This window comes from Erithacus rubecula (genome assembly GCF_903797595.1).
Source record: "Erithacus rubecula genome assembly, chromosome: 1".
In the NCBI taxonomy this organism is placed as follows: domain Eukaryota; kingdom Metazoa; phylum Chordata; class Aves; order Passeriformes; family Muscicapidae; genus Erithacus; species Erithacus rubecula.
This window is the reverse complement of record NC_136658.1, coordinates 28215036-28235037: the sequence shown is the minus strand read 5'-3', so window position 1 is coordinate 28235037 and position 20002 is coordinate 28215036. Positions and strand designations below refer to the sequence as shown.

The window sequence follows — 20002 nt, the reverse complement described above, 5'->3', positions numbered from 1 at the left end:
CTGAAAGATGTTTCCTGTGATAGAAACACAAAGGCTTCAGTATAGCAACTAGCACATGTTTACTCCCTGCTGTTATTCCACATGTGCTCAATGTATGTCACAGCTAGAAAAGGATGGATTGATCCTATCAGCCTTTCATGTGCAGGCACCTACCAGTAAAAAGGAAGAGACAAAAAAAAGGGAAAAAAAAAAAAGAAAAAAAAAAAAAAGAGCCACCCTCCACCCCAAATTCCACTTGGATAAACAAGCAAGGGAAGTAGAGCTCTTGGAAAAGTTAGTTTACCCCTCAGTGACTAGAGAATTAGGTTACTTTCATGTTCTGTCATTCTGTAACTCTTCAAGGAAGTTGAAGACCTTTATATTCTTCAGGTACAATCTGTGCACTTGAAGGCTCAGTATAAAGGATTTGAAAATACCTTTACTGCTGAAGATCCATTTTTTGCTGGACCAGCTGGTCCACCCTCCTGCTTAACACCAACAGTCAACCTTTCACTTGATTTCATAATAATATTTAATTCTACAAAAAAAAAAGCCATTTTATTACATTCCTTTTAAAATAAAAAAACCAAACTGTACAAAGAAGCATGATCAAACCTCCATAAAGTAGGTTAATACTGTTCTGTTTATTGCCTCTTGAAGACTCTCTGCATAGTGTCCGTGAGTTGTGTTTAAGGTCCAAGTGAAGGTAAAACAGCAGAGCAGCAGAGAGGTGAGGAAGGGCCACAGAGGTGGGCAGTGCAGAACCTCAGAGGGTACATGGGACATGCTCCATTAAAGTATCCAGAAAACAGCAGCATTGCACACACACAACCCCCCTCCAAACAAACCTATTTTCACAAGATGATTTTTCAATTGTAAACGTTTTACTTTTTTGTTTTTAAAAAAGAGGCTTATCTTTATATATATATTTATATATATATATAGTTCCAGGGCTTTATGAACCCCAAGAATAAGAGGGGAATGAAAAGGGAGAAGGAGGAAGAAAAGGAGGAGGAAGACAGGGACTGAAAAATGGACTCAGTATTTGTTTTGGCTATCTGTTTTCCAAACCAGCTCAAGGCTAATGAGAAAATGCACAGCCAGAAGGATTAAGGAAAATCAGGAAGTCTGGAAAAAAAATTAGGAGCTAAACAGCCAACACCCTCAAAAAAATAAAGCAAAACAATTGTGCACACACAAACACACACGAGTGTGTGCACTCACACCACACAGATGTAAGGGTCCAGGATCAACCCCTTAATTGTTTGTGGACCTAGGTTATTTTTTCTTTTTTTTTTTTTTTTTTTTTTTTAACTCTGGCTGAGCTCTTTTTTTTCCTTTTTTTTTTTTTTCTTTTTTCCTTTTTCAAATCTGCCATGTTTTCCAAAGCTAAGAACTGAATATTTCTCCCCAGTTATACTCTTTGGATTTATGCCAACATCAGGTTTTTTTGTTCAGTGGGGAAAAAGTAGGCCTGGTAAGTATTGTACGAACTCCAGCTTTATTCTAAAGCTCCTCTGGATGACTAATCACTTTTAACCAGCTCTTCCCTCCTCCACACCTTACCACATTCCTCCCTCAAAAAAAAGCAAAAACTAAAAACAAACAAACAACCCCCCCACCAATGTACAGGCTATAACTCAGTGTTTTCTTAACAAACAGTCTGCGGTGTTTTCGCTTTGGCCACTGTTAAAGATGCAGGCATAGAGAAGGGGAGTGTTGGACTAGCAAGTATTAAAGAAAAAGGAACATTAACATTGCAGATCTCTCTCAGAAAGACTAAAACACTAACAAATACAAGTCGATGCACGTTTGCTTTAAACTAGTGTAATTCTTTTTCACATTAGATTAAACATCATTTTGTATACCAAACATTACAGTGCTGTTTATCTCCTCCAACCATGCAAAAATTACTTAAAAACGTGCCACTCCTGCCCACAAATGGAATATGACCAATTCCCCTATATACCTTCCAAAATCAGGATTTGAAATGAGAAAACCAGAAGTATCCTCCTTTAAAAGCTTTATAAAGAAATGTAGACACAAAGCTGCCACTTAATACCAAGATGGTACAATTTACAGATTTTTACAGAAAGTTCACATTAAGTCAACTGACACTTCTCTCAGTCTCATCATTTGAAAGGCCGCATCCTGCAAGGTCAGAAAGTGACGACTTTAAAAGGATCCTGAACTTACAGTTCCCACCTACAAGAGCTGGAACAGTAGGTGTCCAGGAATTTTGAAATACTTGGTATTTAACACCTTCAGCTCACATAAAGAATTTGAGGCACTCAGCAATTTACAGGATCAAGCCTTACAGAGGTAGAAGAGACTTAACTGGTGCAGTAATTCACAGAAGTTTCTAGAGAGCTGCCAGACAACTTTCTGAAAACCTTCAGCTGTGAATCACGCTTCAATGCTTGCCTGTGAAGACACACGAATTGCAATATATCTGGACACCAAAGCAGCATCCAAATAAAACTGCCGCTTGGTACGAACTGAGCATCTCCACTGTAAAACTGATGAAGAATAAAGACAATTTAATGTTCCATAAATGAGTAGGGACAGCAATCACAGCACGTGTGCCTTTTACTTTTGTTCTCCTGACTAACACACCCACCCCCCCTTTCCTCATTCCTCTGAGCATCTCTGATAAACAGCATTGCAAGTTGGTTTCAAAAGAAAAATTTACAAGAGAGAGTTCTGTTGGTCACCTATTTACACGTGGCATCACTCCACAAGGAGCTTGATCTCATTGGCTAATAGCTGGTTCATGTTGAAGAGAGCCCCCGGGAGCTTGGTGAGCAACTCTCTCTCCGTGGTCTCAGGGTCGCTGTCGACAGAGCTGGAGCTAGCACTCATGTTGTCGACAGCGGCCCCAGCTGGAGGGCCCAGCTCTGGCTCGCTAGTCTCGCTGGCCGTGGACACCACGGAGAGCAAGGACATGCGCCGCGTCAAGCGGCCGGGGGCCAGCAGGGAAGCGGCATAGTCCGCTATGATACCAGCTACGTCTAAATTACAAGCCTTGTCAAAGGCAATGAAACCTACATTTGCATTGGCCTCGCAGACGTAGAATGAGCCGTCGTCCTTCATCAGCAGGTCAATGCCGCACACATCCATCCCCAGGATGTTTGACACTTGGACTGCCAACTGCTTGCCTTGTTCGCTCAGCGAGCACATCATTCCTACGCCACCTGGAAAAAGAGAAAAGAACTTGTTGTCTCTGCTCAGGTCACAGGTGACCGACATCCTTCTCAACCGGGCGGCGCCTTTCAGTTGGGAAGCTTCAAAGTGAGCCTGCAAGCACACTGCTGATAACTTAGAAAGTGACCTCCTTTCCACAGTGACTACTAATGAACTTGATGCCACGCCAGGATTTCCAAAGATTCTGACCTGCCTTTGGCAGGTCAAGATTATGATTTGTTTAAAAACAGTTAAGCAATGACTTTTTAGTCAAGAAAAAACCCACATTTTTATGATTCCAGGATATAACAAATGAACTAACAAACCACTCTTATTCCTTCTAGGGTGGAGGCTTTCCTTACATGTTTGTAAGTGATCATAAGAAATATTCCAGCAAAATTAAACCTAGAGCTCTTGGTAAGACTACAACCCTAACTGCAAATATAATTGAGGGGAATGGGGATTAAGACATTATCACCTGCACACATCCCTCTCAACTTGCTATAACAGGCCACTGTCTCTAAAGCAAGAATTAGGGAACATTTGTGTCTGAACCTCAGCTGGTCAGGTTCACATTCCATCACCTAAGTATTAACTGGCTCAAGCTTCATCTATCACAATGCTTAAATTTAAAAATAACCCAAACAATAAGAAACACAAAAATCTCATTTAGCAGAGAAACCTTTCAGGCTGTATTTCCTCTGCATGAAGAAGTAACTAAAATCTCTTAGGCATCTTTACTAATCAAAACTGCAATACACCTGAACACGTTTTATCCCATTGCTGCTCAGGTTCGGCACAGTTTCAGTCAGGAACCCTCAAGAGTTCTTCCTCCCTTTACCCTCATGTCCAACACCCACAGCTATTCAGAATTTCAGTTCTGAGTATGCTACAAGCAATGCAGTAACCTCCTCTTTCTCCCAGTTATGATCTTTGGAGGAAGAGGTAGCAGGGAAGAACCTGACAGACTTAAAGCAGCACAGAAGATGCACAGTGCAATCCAATTGCTTATTGCCTTCAACAGTTTCCTCACTTAACGTTTTCTTCTACTCTCTTGCAAAATGACTGACTCCTCCACCTCCCCTAAGTGTTGATTTCTGTCTTCCTTCATTTTCTGTTCCTCTGAACAGGATGAAACAAATTATAACATGGCATTAGCATCAAACTTCCATTACCACATCAGCTGCTCCATTTGTGCTCTAGAACTTTCCCCTGCTTGTCATTATCCCATCTATCAAACACTTTCAGCAAAGATCATCTCTCCTGTGTTTGCTCAACAGGCTTCTTACTTAACCCTCACTCTTGTGTTTCCCCTTTAAACCCCCAGCAGTAAGCACAATTAACACAAAATAACACCTGCAGCTGATTTCAGTCAGCTTTGTGATGTTTCAACTGGGTTGAAATCTGATCAAAACTATGAGCAATGCTTTTCCTACCAAGTGAGCAGTTACTCTGCATCCTGCCATCTGTCGAGCAGCGGAGCATGGTGCCCACCACGCGGCCTCCCACCACGATGACGCGCACGTCCTTGCCGTGGGACTCCTTAACGTATTTTTGAAATAAGTAAGGGGCATCGTGACGGATCAAATGGCTTAGGTCTGCCAAATGGTGCTTGTCTCGTGCCAGGAACACAGCTTTACCTGTATGGAGGAAAGAACATCGGGATGTTGAATGCAGCTACCCATCTGAGCTGCATCAATGATTCAGCACATGAAAGTAAAACCTCTGACCAGCACACTGCCCATTCTCAGAGGCCCCATCTGTTGTTTATATCCATTTACAAATTCTTCCATGGACAATAGCGTTCCACTGATTCAGTGCTTTTAAGTGTTCAAGTACTGACAGAGCTGAGGAGACATGAGTTAAAAAAAGAAAAAGAAAGAAGCAAGGAAAAAGAAAAAAAGCTTTAGATAAAGGAGGTCGTCTTGCAGTTTCAACTTCTTTTGATACAAATCCTTAGTGAGAGAGAAAAAAAAAGAAAAAGTACTTAAAGAGCAGCAGACATGGAATTAATAACAATTTTGTTAATCCAAGAGGATAGGACCCACAGTTTACAGCTTTGACACACGGGAACCAACAACATGAAACTATTAAACATAGGGCATCTAAGAACTCTGAAGCCTCTAGTGTGCCACTGCAGAACCACACACTTCTCTGTTAGGAAGTTCTTGAGAGCTGCTTTTCCCAATACTTAAAAGGGCTCACAACTCCAGAATGAGATCTGCAATGGATCAACTACATTCAGAGGAAAACATTCCACTCCACAATATCCAAGATAATTTAGCAGAAGATTCCACAAGTCATAAAATGAATGGATTATCCTACAACTGCAAAAAATCCCTCTTGACAAATCACTACCCTTTCTGCAAGCAAATATCTCTAGGACTTGTATTTTTTAACCTAAGTAATTTCATTCCCTTTCATTTTTAGAGCGCACCAATGACTTCTTTGTTGGCAGCAATGTTGATTTTTCTAGTTGTATTCATACTGGTTAAAGTCATCCCTGAAACAGACTCTACTACTTTCTATCCAATTTCCAGTCTCACAAGACTGCATCCCTTTCCATCTTTATCTACATTTCCCAACTTCTCTTCCCCTTTCTTAAGGGCTCTATATCATATTACATTTATGTTTTGCAATAAGGCTGCACTTTTGCTCTTGTAGCAGAACTGTCATTCAATTCTGTTATGATGTTAACAGAGTACAAACATAAATTGATAAACTGCCCTTCTTAAGTACGAGAACAGAAATGCAGCAGTAGCAGAACGAGGATAAATAATGTGTAAAGAATTCCATCAAGTGCTCTTATGCCCAGCTAGAGCAGCCTCTGTTTAGATAGGATTTAAAGTCTCCATAACACAGAACACTGCTTGAGGAACACGGAACTTCTCATTACAGAGACATGAGAATGTAAGCTTAAAATTCTTAAGGAAAAAAATCTCCATATCCTTTCTCCCACTCCAAACTTTATCTCTTCTACAGGCAATTAATAATCCTACTGTATTCCTGAAATGGAATAGGAAGAATGATGCCTTGGAAAGGAAGCAGTTAGTTCTTGCGAATTATGCAGCATCATGGCATCCTGGCAAAACCAGGATTGGCCCATTTGCTGCAGCAGCAAACTGCATAGAAAATTGCCCTAGAAGAGTATAACTTTTATTCATCAGCCAGTTCCTATGACCATGTTTGCCTATTTATTTTAAATATAATTTGCAAAAGTCTGCTTTTCAATTAATTTGAAAAAGTTTCTCCAAATCTCTTAATGTGAAAAGATATGTACTATGCATAAATTTGCATGAAAATGTCTGGAATTTGAAGTGCTCTAAAGCAAAACTTGCAAACAGATTTATAAGAATCCTGGCTAAAAAAAGGGAGAAGAAAATCAATAGCCGAAACTCTAAAATTACTTAGATCTTCACAAGAGGCAGTATTAAGTCAAACCCACTGTTTCAGATGTCACAGCTGTCAAATTCACCTTGCTGCAACATCAAACTCCACCTTGGCTCTAGAGCTCCAGCCACACTTTAAAACCACAGTAACAGGTACTGCTGCCAACAGCAGCAGGTCTGATCTTCCTCAGCCCCAGCGTTTTGCTCTCTTCCATTACATCAACACAAGCATTAGTGCAAGTAAGTGCTAAGTCATGTAAGGAATTAATCTGAGTAAAAATAACCCATTCTAGATCAATTCAGGAACATCAGTTCCTGAACCCATTTATTACATGGCTAGAGAAGCACTCATGCCAGGAGAAGCATCAGAGCAGCAGAGAGTGAGAACAAACTGATGGACAGAAAGAAAGAAGTGGTGTCTTCTAGTTATGATTTTCTTTTAAGTAGCTCCTGGCCTTGTAGTTTAACTTCATTTTTAATCTCTTTATAGACCTAAAAGTTTGTTAATTTTTTATTAAATTTGTTTTAAAGTATATTAAGAACAGAGCAACCTCCTGCACAAATAATCTCTGAAATAGATTCAAATATGGTTTCCTTTATTAACCACTATCTAACACTAAATTAAGTTGATGTTTGTTACACTTAAACTTTACACTAAAACAAAAGACTAATAACAGAGCAATTTAATCTGAAACTGCAGTAATACCACCGACACTGACGGAGGTGTTTTTCTGAATAACAGAGATCCAGTTTTACAAACAATACATAAAATTTTATTTAAATCAGAATCCTAATTACAGACTAAGTTGAGTAGGAAAAAATTCACTGAATGAACCAATATTTTATTTCTTAGGCCTATTTAAAAACAGTCCTAAAACCCATGTAGGCTTATTTTGACTGCACAAAGGCCAGACCTCTCAGGATTCCAGTTTGAAGCTTTCCTCATAGCAGTCACCAATGCACCATAATTTTGAATGCTTTCCCCCCTGCCTTTGCAAGACTGGGTTCTACTAAAACTGTTCCCAGTGCTGCAGTCTATCCAACATTCAGCATTCCAGGGTGGTAGAATATAGTTGTATTGGAAAGAAGTCCAACACTTAACAGATCTTCTTAACTACCACTCCTTGATGAGACAAACTCTTGGAGTGCTGCTGAGAACATTCCTTGCGCTCACCCCTGACCTCACACCCACCTCGATGACCCCGCGTGTTCTTCACCACCATAGGGAACTCCAGCACTTCCGCCTCATCAATCATTTTGGAAAAATTCTCATGACCACCTGGCAAAAAGAAAACCAACAACATTATGTGCCACCAGTTTTCTGTGGCCAAATTTGGAATGTAATTGCCATACGCTCCTCCCACCCTCACAGCTTAGATAATGCAGAAGAAATTATCAGTTAGGAAGACCTTGGTCACGGAGCATGATCAGAGTTTGCAGGTGTTTGTGACACACAAAGGCCTCTTGATCACAATTCCAAAAGCTCAACCTAGTCTTCCAAATCCAAATGCCCCAATTCTACCATCTTGTTCCAGTTTATCCCTTTTGCTTTATGAACTCCCATCTTTTCAAAAGTCTAACAGGAAAATAGCAGACACATAACACTAGTAGCAGGTCCATCCACACTACTAACCAGGAAAGCAACACAGAACAGCAACAAACCAGATCTTGTCAGTCCACCTCCCCCCTTCTGAAGGCTGAGGTCTCCTGTATCTCATTCTCCCTACATCCTGAAGTAGTACTTCAACCTTTTAATCTCATTAAGGAACTGTAAGGACCTTAGAGAGTAACTTTTAATGGCCACGCACAGAGTTATGGTTGATACTTCAAGATTACTTGAGTTCAATTCAAAGAAGGCTGACCACAGCACAAGAAATACAGAAAAGTCAGCAGGCAAAGGGACAAGCCACCTCCAACACATCATGCAGTAAAATGCAGAACTCAAGCCAAGACACAAAGTCACAAAGCCAGCAGCAGCCATCACAACCCTGTCATGGAGTAACACGTCATTCAGCACACGTGGCAAAGCCAGTTCTCACTAATAACTTGATATTTGTGTTTTAAAAAAACGAGAAGAGAAGAGAAGAGAAGAGAAGAGAAGAGAAGAGAAGAGAAGAGAAGAGAAGAGAAGAGAAGAGAAGAGAAGAGAAGAGAAGAGAAGAGAAGAGAAGAGAAGAGAAGAGAAGAGAAGAGAAGAGAAGAGAAGAGAAGAGAAGAGAAGAGAAGAGAAGAGAAGAGAAGAGAAGAGAAGAGAAGAGAAGAGAAGAGAAAGAAAAGAAAAGAAAAAGAAAAAGAAAAGACATGCCTCTGTCAAATTCCAGAGGTATGCACCAACAGAAGTGGGAGGGAGTTATGATCAAACAAGTATGTTCTGCAATTATTAAGCATCACTCATGGTCTCCCTTTCCCCCCCAAAATTAAAAACTCACTCCTTTCTCAACAAGTTAGGGCAACTGCATGTATAAAGAAAGGGTATATTTCTTCTCAAATGTGTTCTCATGGAAATTGATGGAAATAGTAATTCATAATAATTGATAGAAAGCCATGGTTTTGTCAATTTTTTTCTCATTTTGTCAAGTTCCAATTACAAAAGCCTATTGATGCAATCACACAAAGGGGAGGAAAGCACTGGTATTCCCAGAAGGAACAGAAGGCTGAGAGGTATCTGCAGTTCTTTAACAGATTGTAATTAAAAGCAGAAATAGCATCAGGGTAGCTCAGACAAATGGTTCCTCTAATCTAGCACTCTGTCAGGAACCAGAGATAGCAGAGATGCCAGAGGCAGGCACAATAAACATTAATCAACTGTTTTGGTGGGAAACAACACCCAAACTATTGTTAAAAGGTGAACACAAGGGCTCATACTCTTTGCTACTCTTGTCCTTTCACAAAAACTTATGTATTCACAAACACTTTTATTCATATAGGAGTTTAATCTACTTTCAGGTTATATCAAAGTCTAGTTTTTTCTGTAGTACTTATGACATTTAGCACCCCAAGCTCTTGTCTGTTGTTTTGGGCAACTAGAAAAGAACAGAAAGTATTATAGAACTAACACCTAAAGTCAGTTGCTTGGAAGTCTGAGGTACAGTTCAAAGTATCTTTTCAAAGTATCAAAAGCTAATCAACAAAGACAAAACCAGAATCTAGGTATCACGACTTTAACTTCCTTTTTGGCTACTCAACACTTAGCTGTGGAACTGGCCTCATGCTACTTAAATTTCTATGGATTTCCAAAACTTAGGTCTTTTGCACTGCAAAAGTGTAAGTGGTCTAGGGAACTATGCCATCCTTTTGATCCAACAGCCTTACCATATGAAAAAGTGTCTGGAAGAGGCACACCATGGCCAGCAAGTTCTTGAAATGTCCAGAACTTGTTGACACAGTTGAGGATGGCTTGAGGACGATTCATCAATCGACAGCCCATCTTCTCTAGGTGGCGAAGGACTGTGATGTCGCTGTCACTCTGGACCCAGGGTGTTGGCACACGCACAACCACCACTTGTGGGTAAGCAGTAATGAGCTCCCCTTTCACCCGGAGACCTAAAGAAGGAAGAGAGAAAAACATCCCAGTCTTAAGACATAAGGTCTCCAGGAGAAGGTAAACAGGCACAGAAATACTGCACTATCTGTGATCACAGAGATACCAGACTTCAACAGTGAGCGTTAAAACAGCACAACTCTCCCTAGCATGCATCTTGTCAGCTGTGCTGTTTCATTCATGTCACTCTTAACTCACTTAAAACTAGGACCAAGCAAAAATCAGACTTATTAGGGCACACAGTCTTGGGCTCCTTCCCAGGGTGAAGGATAATTGTTTACAGGTTGACACTCCATCTTTTTTATGAGGGTAAGCTGCACACTACACTCGCATCAGCTGTGTCAACAGCTCAGGAGGTTCCTGCCTCCCAACGCTGGTTCTTGCCTACAGGATGCAGTTCATACCTTTCCCAGTCCCAGCTGTATTGATCCCTCTGTTTGTGGTACCACGTTACACAACATATTGCCAAAGTAACAGAGACTAGATAGGATCCTTAAAAAAACACAAGAAAACCAGCAGTATTTTTAACAAGTCATTTCAACAATCTAATTTATATTAAATTATGTACTCAGAAATAACTTTATCAGCTCACAGGGAAGCACCCTGTGACAAAGGCAGGAACTAGAAGGAAAGCCAGCTTTGCCACCAAGATCAATATATTACTTAATCATAACCTATACCTAAAATTATTACCCTAGTTTTACAGGCTAATTCTCTGAAAAAGAAATACTGAAAGACAAGCTGCAGGAATAGGAATACAACAGGATTGGACAAGAAGGCATCAAGCTCAATGGAGACAGTCTGGCATCTGAGGACAGGAAAAGACAAACAAGGTTTGATAGTCACTTTATTTGCCTTATGTTCAAAGCAAAACTTTATGACTTCAGCAAAAAATACTCAGCTCACACTGCTGTCAGTACTTTAAGGGTTAAAAAAAAAAGCGAGCTGAGAAATCACAGTGCATCTGCATCTCGTGCCTACCAAAGGCCACCTGTAACTAGCGAGATCTAACCAAATTTTTATTACCTGATTACTGTATTACAAAGATGCTACATTACAAATGCAGACTTGTATCCACTCTACATGAAGGCACCAATTGCCAGGCTATATATTTCCTTTCAAGGTGCATTAGAATCAACTGGGGGGAAATCGGGAGAGAGTGAGGAGAGAAGGGGGGATTTCCCCTCTCAGTACTTTCCATTTTTCTTTCCTTCTCCCAACCAGGAAGAATTTTAGAGCTTGCATTAAAGACAATGAAGCAACCACCTAACTCCCAAAATGGAAGTTGAAATGTGCTGCCCAGTCCTCAGGATAACACAGAGCCACACTGTGGAAAGGCCAGAACAGAGCCACATCCAATACAAATCCCCTTTTCCAATCCCCACAGCCATAATTGCACAGAGATGAGCAAACATAAGCAGACGGGTGCTCTGGCTGCTCACCTCATTAGCACCAAGCACTGCCGCATTGCAGCTGACATGACTCGCGTGTTTAAGCAAGCAGGCTTCAGACACACACACACCCCCCATTTTAGAGAGGCATCTCAAGCAAGATTAAAAACAAGACACTGCTACAAACCTAAGCAGACGGTGAACAGCACAAAATGGACTACCATCTCCTTTAGCCAGAAAAGGAGTACAGATTCAGCAAGCAAAAGAATTTTTTACTCATTAGTCAGATTCTACCTAACACATGTATTTTTTTCATTTAGGTGCATGCCCAATTACACCCACTATTTGCCAATGTAATTGCATGCATGTCTTGATCCACATGCAAGCTGTGCAACAATCACTTTAAAAAGGACTGCATTTTCTACACAGCCCCAAAATTGCCACCGTTATCTGTGTTGTGAACCAAAACGACACAGTTTTCCAATTCATAATCTCTCAGTCTATTTTGTTGTTTTGCTTTAAAGTCACGCCACATGCTGAAGTTTTGCACCATGGAGTCTGAAAAAGAAAAACAGCAGTTTGAGGAGATGTGTTTGTCTCACCTGGAATTCTCCTGAATACCTGTATTAGACTTGACCATCAGACTGATGTAAATTTAGCCAGGTCCTACATAACCCCTGAAGTGACTTTGGAAGTACAATAATGTTAGCATCACAACAGTCTGAGCTTTTGTTTCAGATTCAGTTGTATTTTCTGGTGTGGATACTGTTCTCCCCAGAACAAAATTTCTCTCCCCTTACAGAAGGCAGTTTACAAACAAAAAGAAGAGCTACTCAATGAAATGTATAATTTGAATCACTACTACTGACATGCACCATAAAAATTAGCTGCAGTCTCCCAGCAACACAGTGCTGCAAACAGAAGCAGCTTTATTACAGTAAAAAGGAGAGGCAGATTCTGCCATTTTGGAACAAGCATGCATTCAGCATTCCATCTGAGACCCATCAGTTAACAATCAGTTTAATGGTCATTATTGCCACGTGGGCTGATAAAATACTATTTTTTCACTATCATGTGCTGAAAGCAGTAACACAGAAGATATTAACGCATATGGGTACTTCTTTCCAAAGAACCAATTCATGAATGCAAAGAGGAATAAGGGAGAAAAAAGACTACAGAGATGTTACTTAGTGGTTAAGAAGCAATCTTTTTTTTTTAATATATCATAGATTGTGCTAAATTGAAAGGGACCCACAAGGCTCATCATATCCAACTCCTAGCACTGCACAGAACAGCTCCAATAATCATACCATGTACCCAGGATCATTGTCCAAACATTTCTTGAACTCTGTCAGGCTTGGTGCTGTGACCACTTTCCTGAGGAGCTGCTCCAGTGCCCAATCACCCTCTGGGTGAAGAACCTTTTCCTGATATCCAGCCTAAACCTCCCCTAACTCAGCTTCAGTCCATTCCCCTGAGTCCTGTCACAGGTCACCACAGGGAAGAGATCAGTGCCTGCCCCTCTGCTTCCCCTCATGAGGAACTACAGACCACTCAAGGCCTTCCCTCAGCCTTCTCCAGGCTGAGCAAACCAAGTGTGGCACACTAAACTGCACACAGCTGAGATAAACCCTCTCTTCTTCGCAGTTATAGAGCCATCCTGATCCCAAAACAGTAATAGCAGGTTACATTCACTGTTGCCTGTGGACAACGAACTGACCTCACAAACACACAGAAGGCAGACACTCAGATCATACACAAATACCTTGACAAATAACAAGCTGATCCATTTGTTGACTTTTTCAGTGGATGCCCATGACATTGCAGACACAGCAAAGAGACAGCTATTCAGTCCTTTGAAGTACCAATACTATAAGCCACGAAAGGGAGATTTCAAGCTTATCCAAAACTAAGAACTTTCTCATCATATAACAATGGTTTTACCAGTGCCTGAGCAACCTTTTTTTAGGCTATTGTGAAATATTTGGGTATTCTTTGTTTCTATGATGTAAAGACTCCTGAGTTGGAGCATCACACAATAAAAATAGATGTAAACCCTGCTCTTGAACATGACCTATTCTTTCACTCAGTTCCAGCTGTCTTTGTTCTTCCTCTGCAAGACAAAATTCTCCAAAATGGAGCATGGTATACCTGTAACATTATACACCAGTCATCACAATATTCAGACAAATTATAAAAGGAATTTTTGCAATGTGAATTGTAATCACCTGGGAATAAACTTGATCAGTTACACCATATCCCTCAAAGTCACAGCGCATCAAGTTTCTCTCAAAAACAGTTCAAAGTAGCATATCATAGAACTAAGTTGGTAAATGCATGATAATTCATCATTTGGCCCAATCAGTCTTCCTGCTTTTCACTCTCAAAGAACAGCAGGCAAGCGTAAAATGAAAAGCAGCTGGTCTCTGCTAAAAAGGGTTATTTTGACCCAAAAGGTAGAAGCCATCACATGAACCTGTGAAAACTACACAAAACAGAGCACTAAACTGTACTAAAGACAGAAGAAAGAGGCAGAGATGACTACTGCTGTTAGCTGTGAGATCAGAAGATCCATATCTACACTCTTAAAAAGCTCCTGAGACACTAACCTCCAGCACGGCAGAGCCTACTCGCATAGTAAGATACTCAGGATGACAGCTGTCTCTCAAAAACCTGACAATTTTAGAGTGGGCAAACATACTTTGGGATAAAACCACAAAGATGGCATTGTGGATGGCTAAAAAGCAACTGTGTGTGGCTTCTGAACATTTTAAATTGCTTACATTTTTGAAACTCATTATATTCCTTTGCAGCCTACACAAATCCCTTCCAATCTCTACAAGAATCATTCATCAGCAGATTAGTAGTTACTGCAAAGCATTATCTCATGTCCAGTTTGCATGTTATAAACAACTGAAACAAGGCAAATGTTTTCACAGAAGACAAATTAGCTTTCACGTAGTTTCAGAAGTTTAAAAACTAAACGATTGCAAGGATATCAAAAATAATTTCAGATGCTTTATGCATCTTGATTTAGCAAACATCATACATTTTTAACAGAAGATTAAATCTTGCAATATTAAACAAATTTTTAAGACCAAGTCTTTCACTGTGCCTGGAGACAGCTGGTACACTGCCTTGCTACCCACGGAAGTTCATGATCTATCAAATCCATTTCTGACCAAACAGATCAAAAGAGCAGGAATGATGCACAGAAGATAGGTTTGCCAAAGCTCCCCATGCAGTGCTGCCATGAATTCAGCAACATAAAACATTCTAGTCATCGTCTTCTTTCAAATTGACTTCCAAATGTATATATTTCACAAAATTTGTCTGAGAACTGTGTGGCTATGAGAAGTGCCCAAATGTGACAACAAAGTTAATTATTCCATGTACAAGTATCCTCACTGTGTGGCCTCAGCTGCCACAGGCTGCCATTTTAACTTCAGTGACTAGCTCTGTCTTTAGCAAAACCTGAAATACATAAGTAAAATGAAGCAGGAAAAACGTGTTTCAGTATTCAGGCAGATCCAGTATGTAGAGTACTTTTTCTAACAGGTACACCAGCACATAAGTGGAACAATGATTGGTCATCATGCATGCAGCATTAAAAAAAAAATCTGAATCAAATTTCACTAGCACAAAACATACACGACCTCCCACCACATTCCCAACAGGAGCTAGCAGGGTCTGGGAACTTCCAGATATTATATTACCCAGATTTTTCCTCAGAGATCTGTACACTACCCTAAAAGTCTCCAGCTCTCAGAACTTTGTTATACAAATTTATTCATCCACCCATCCATGGAGTTGCTAACGTGTCCCAAATGAACAGTCACTCAGCAAGCAGGCTATAATGAATTCAACTCAGTCAGCTGGGAGAAACAGGCAAGCCTTCTATCACACAAACCTTTCCCCATAGTTTGATGGTATTACATCCTGCTACTTGCTCTTCACAATTCATCAGTTGTTCTCACAGATATCACTGAATTTTTTCTACAAGCCTGGACTCACTCCTGCTCTCAAATCAGTGTATTCTTATCTCTGGTTCATTTGTCCTCCCAATATCTGTCACCCACAAGACACTGCATAATATTTGCATTAAATCATTATAAAGTGTTTAATAATTACTTACAGTTTACTTGCAGGGAATTAAATGTGTTTCACCCTAATTGCCATGTTAAAGCAAGCTTAAAGCTCAGAAGGGAGATATCCCAAAGGGAGATACAGCAGATTACTGTAATAAAAAAAGTATACATTCCCTCACTAAGCTCAACCACAACTAAATCTCTAAAATTTTCAAAACTCAGCATACTTCAAACATACATTCTGCCAAGACTGTGTTAGAATTTAGGAATAATTAACAGAAGTAGGATTAATATTAATTAAATGCTACTCTATACCTCAAAAGCTTGCTGTTATATTGATTTATCTTTATGTATCTATCCTATAACTCAACTAGAAACAACATAAATTCCCAGAAAATAGGTTATAAATATTATTTTTTCCCAACTTCTTTTTTCAAACCTTGTTTGAAAAACATAACTTCATTGAAATATGTAAGCATTTTTGAGCAATTGGCAAATCCTGGGGGTTTTGCCAAAGACAGTGGCAGTCACTTAAGTTAAATTCCTCTTCTGAGAAGTGGCTGCTTGTGGCAGCTGTATGCTAGATAAAGTAACACTTTAAATGCAATTTTATTTGAACTTAACCTCTGAAAGGCAGCTAAGCACTGAAATTTTAGAGAACCACCAATTTATTAACACCAAACTGAACTTCCCCCTTTGAAGTTGCACAGGAATTTTCTCTATATCACTTATCACCTGACAGCCACAGTTTATTAGTCTGAACATTAAGTTGTCAGAAATCCTCAAAAAAATGCACTGCCATGTAAAAGCCTCTTTGGTATCTAGTATGGCAAAGCTATTTCTCACTCTAGTGTCCACAGAAACAAATTTCTACAATAGTTCTGTGCTGGGAGTTCATATTCCCTTCCTTCCTATCAGGCCAATAGTTTTTTCAAACCAAATTAACAAGTGCTCACATAAAACCCTCTGTGTTTAATATGACCTTACCCTCCTTCTCCACAAAAACTTAACCAGAAAGGCTTTCCCACCAAAATACATGTCCCACAGGTAAGCAGCACCAAGCAAATCACACAGAACAGAGACAAAACTGGTTTCACTAGAACAGTACTATGCCATTGTATTCTGAAAAAAAGTATTTTGAAAACCAGGAGCTGTATATTTAGCAAGGCCTTCTGATGAAACCTTTACCTAAACCTATTGCTCAGCACAAACCACACTTCAAAAGCAGACTCTGTTAATAATCCAGACATGACATTGTAGTTTCTACATGGTTTAGGTGAGGCCTATTGTATATCATTAGGACTTTTGAACAATAGTTCCACAAGGTGATCTCAGAACATTCCTGGGTCAAATAATCATGATTGGCAGTGTTTTAGAAATCTAAAGTATCCTCAACTGAGAGAACACCCACTTGAACACTAAACAATCCCATAATTCAGTGTTACAGAACAAGAACAGAATCATAAAATCATTAAGGCTGTAAAAAACCTCTAAAATCAAGTTCACCCATTAACGTAAAATTGCTAAATATATGTAAACTAACCTTACTATAAACTAATTCCATTCTTAACACTCAGTCAGTCTTTCCCATGTTTTGCATGTGCTATTCCTGTTCATTCTGAATAGCAGGTGAAGAAAATAAGTTAAGGATACACCTGAAAAAAAATAGGCTGATTGGAAAGGTCTTTCCAAAAGCAGAAAGAAATACCAAGGAAGATTTCAAGCAACCCATAATGGGTCCTCCTCCCATCTGAGATTAATCCATTTTTTTTTCCTGTAATACCAAAACCAACTAAATACCTTTAACATGCCTAACATAATGGCACCTCATCTCCCTCTGCTACCAAACAATACCTTCCTACATCAAGAGATGCTGTTTATTTACTTAAGTGAAGTGCTGAAGCAGAGTGGAGAAGCATCCAATGCAAGTTTTCAATTTGTAGTAAAGACACAGATCCTTCATATCTGTCTTCCATAACAGGAAAGATACCTAGGAAAATGTCTACACTGTCAGAAAAACTTTCAATAAATTCTGTCCAACTCCCTCTCCTTTCCAATTTTTCCAAAATATATTTAGCAGAGCCTGAATTCTAGGGGATTGAAAAAATCCCAGAATCAGTTTATTGTTTTGACCTGTCACTGCAGACTAAGTTCCTAGTCAAAACTGCATTTAATTTATTAATTGGAAGCACTTATTTTGAAAACAAATGCATCCTTCTTAAAGTAAGGAATTTGGCTGTGGTTTTTTGAGAAAAAACTGCATCAAAACTGACTCTAAAGCTTGCAGAAATAATACCAATTCCTGTCAACTGGGAGAGCCTGTGGTTTTGTGGGGGTTTTTTAAGGTGTCAGAGAAAAACCTGGACATATGGTACACAACAGTTTTGAGTGTCACCATGAGTACAGTATTTTCCTACACGAACACCTTCAATCCCCTAAAAAAGCTGTTCAAAAGCCAAAACCCAAAATTTCTTAGTTCTGACACACAATAACATAAAACCATACACAAATCAAATGTAGAGAAGAATTCCATTTTTCCTACACCTCTTTAAGCAAGCTCACTGATCTTGTCTCCTCTTTCTGGCTTTAGAGGGTTAAAACTACACTGCAGTAGTACACATGCTCCATGCCCATATTGCAGTGAAAATACAAATATCACAGTATTATTCTGTACCTGATCAGGATGCAGAAGCTTCCACCAAGTCACAAAAACATGTTAACTAAGGTATTTACTTAGTATGCTCCCTAATTAATACACTGTGCAATCTATTACCTTCTTCTTGAAGGAAAATGTTCCTCATTATTGCACAGTCTTTTCAACCAGTCCAGTCAAATAAAAAAAAAAAACATGTAGTGGTAGTACTGTACTCACAGACACCACGCTAAAGCAAGTAGAAGGGACATGCCCCCACCCACTGTCAGATTGTTCTGACCTTTGAAGGCAACACATTTAAGAGATCAGCCAAATTACCACTAATCTGTAGACTGTAAGGGTAATTCTGTGCTTAGCAATCCCTACAAACTGGTAAGTAGCTTTATAAACATTTAGTCTACACTACAAGTTCTAAAACTCTCTTGTCTTTTCTGAAATAACCACCTGCTCAATTTAGAAAGAAATAAAAGTCACTAAGGGGCTACAGTTCTCGTCACAAGTCAATGGCAGAAAAGAGAAACAAAAGCTTCTTTACCACTTCAGGTATGATAAGTCTCCTTAGTTCATTTATCTCTTCCACAGATGGAGGAATCGCCTTTAAATATTTACAGATTATTTTTCTTCAAGTTCTTCCATTTTACAGCAACACAGTCATGGAATTTCATTACCGAATGCCACTCTTGATTTGCTCTTAGTTACCAAACTGCAATTTACATTCATTCCTAGACTCTGGCTCTAACAATTTAAAAATATTAAAAACTCTGAAAGGAGAAGGTTTGACAGCATGCTATGAACCTTGGAAGACCTAAGCATGAAAGGGGAAGAAATGAGCACCTCTTTAGAAATTCCCGTGTTGGAGAAAGCATCTCATAAGGTTGTAGTTCTAAGACAATTTTGACTTAAATTCTGTTGCTGCTAACAGTTTTACTCTCCAGCTCCATGCAATAATACAGGGGTGTGCAGTATCACCCATTCCCTGTCACTCATCTACAGACCCACTGGTGAGCTGGCAAGGTTCCTACGCCAGCAGAAAACTCTCCTGTTCTTTTGTAGAATTCAATTTCTGCAGGTGTTGCAAGCTGAACAAGCTCACTGCAGGACCTGATGATTCCAGGTGTCAACTACAACAGAGAAACTGGATCACAGCAAGGACGGCAAGGATCTGAACAGTTTAAATTGTTAAGATAGTGCTTGATAGTGCTCTAATTTTGAGACTAGAATTCTCTATAGTGAGGTGGGTATTCTTCCTTCATTCACAACTCAATGGTCACTATTCTAGCCCAGCCTCCAACCTCGTAAAAATGAACCAATCATCCTGACTTCTGTTTCTCCAACTCCTGTCCTCCTGACCTATGCAGGTAATACATTCTCCAGTGGCTTCCACTCTCCCAGGTTAAGAAAAATGTGCAGCAAAACTGCTACAAAGGCCCAGCTGCCAGAATTGTTTAAGCAGGACTAACAATTAAAGCAATAATGCATGCATTTACGTGTATGGTATCCTTTCTGCCTGCAAACACTGAACTTATTCAACTCAAGCATCCACAAAGGGCATGCATTTTCAGAATCCTGCCTCACCTTTAGTCCCAAGCATGTAAGGAGGAGTGCACAAAGAACCATTTCAGTCTTAGGCCAGAATGATCCTGGGAAGATTGACAGAAAAACAAAAGGAAGCAGGATATGAACATGCACATCTCAAAAATTTCCAGTCAGTACTAAGATCCTTCTACCTTTCTGCCTGCACTTACAGCATGACTTCAACCCATAATCTCTCCTCAACT

At 39.7% G+C, this 20002-nt stretch overlaps 1 protein-coding gene across 5 annotated transcripts in view; it reads right to left on the bottom strand.

The window, feature by feature from the left end:
• Nucleotides 1–599: 599 nt before the first annotated feature.
• RIMKLB (ribosomal modification protein rimK like family member B) overlaps nt 600–20002 on the bottom strand; it is a 41654-nt gene continuing 22251 nt past the window's right edge. For all 5 annotated transcript variants that reach the window (XM_079310704.1, XM_079310705.1, XM_079310702.1 and 2 more), the window contains 4 exons: nt 9864–10094; nt 7744–7830; nt 4599–4802; nt 600–3173 (listed from right to left, as the gene is read on the bottom strand). In XM_079310704.1, coding sequence (XP_079166830.1) covers nt 2710–3173; nt 4599–4802; nt 7744–7830; nt 9864–10094 — 986 coding nt within the window. In that variant the 3' untranslated portion in view covers nt 600–2709. The remainder of the gene's footprint in view (nt 3174–4598; nt 4803–7743; nt 7831–9863; nt 10095–20002) is intronic.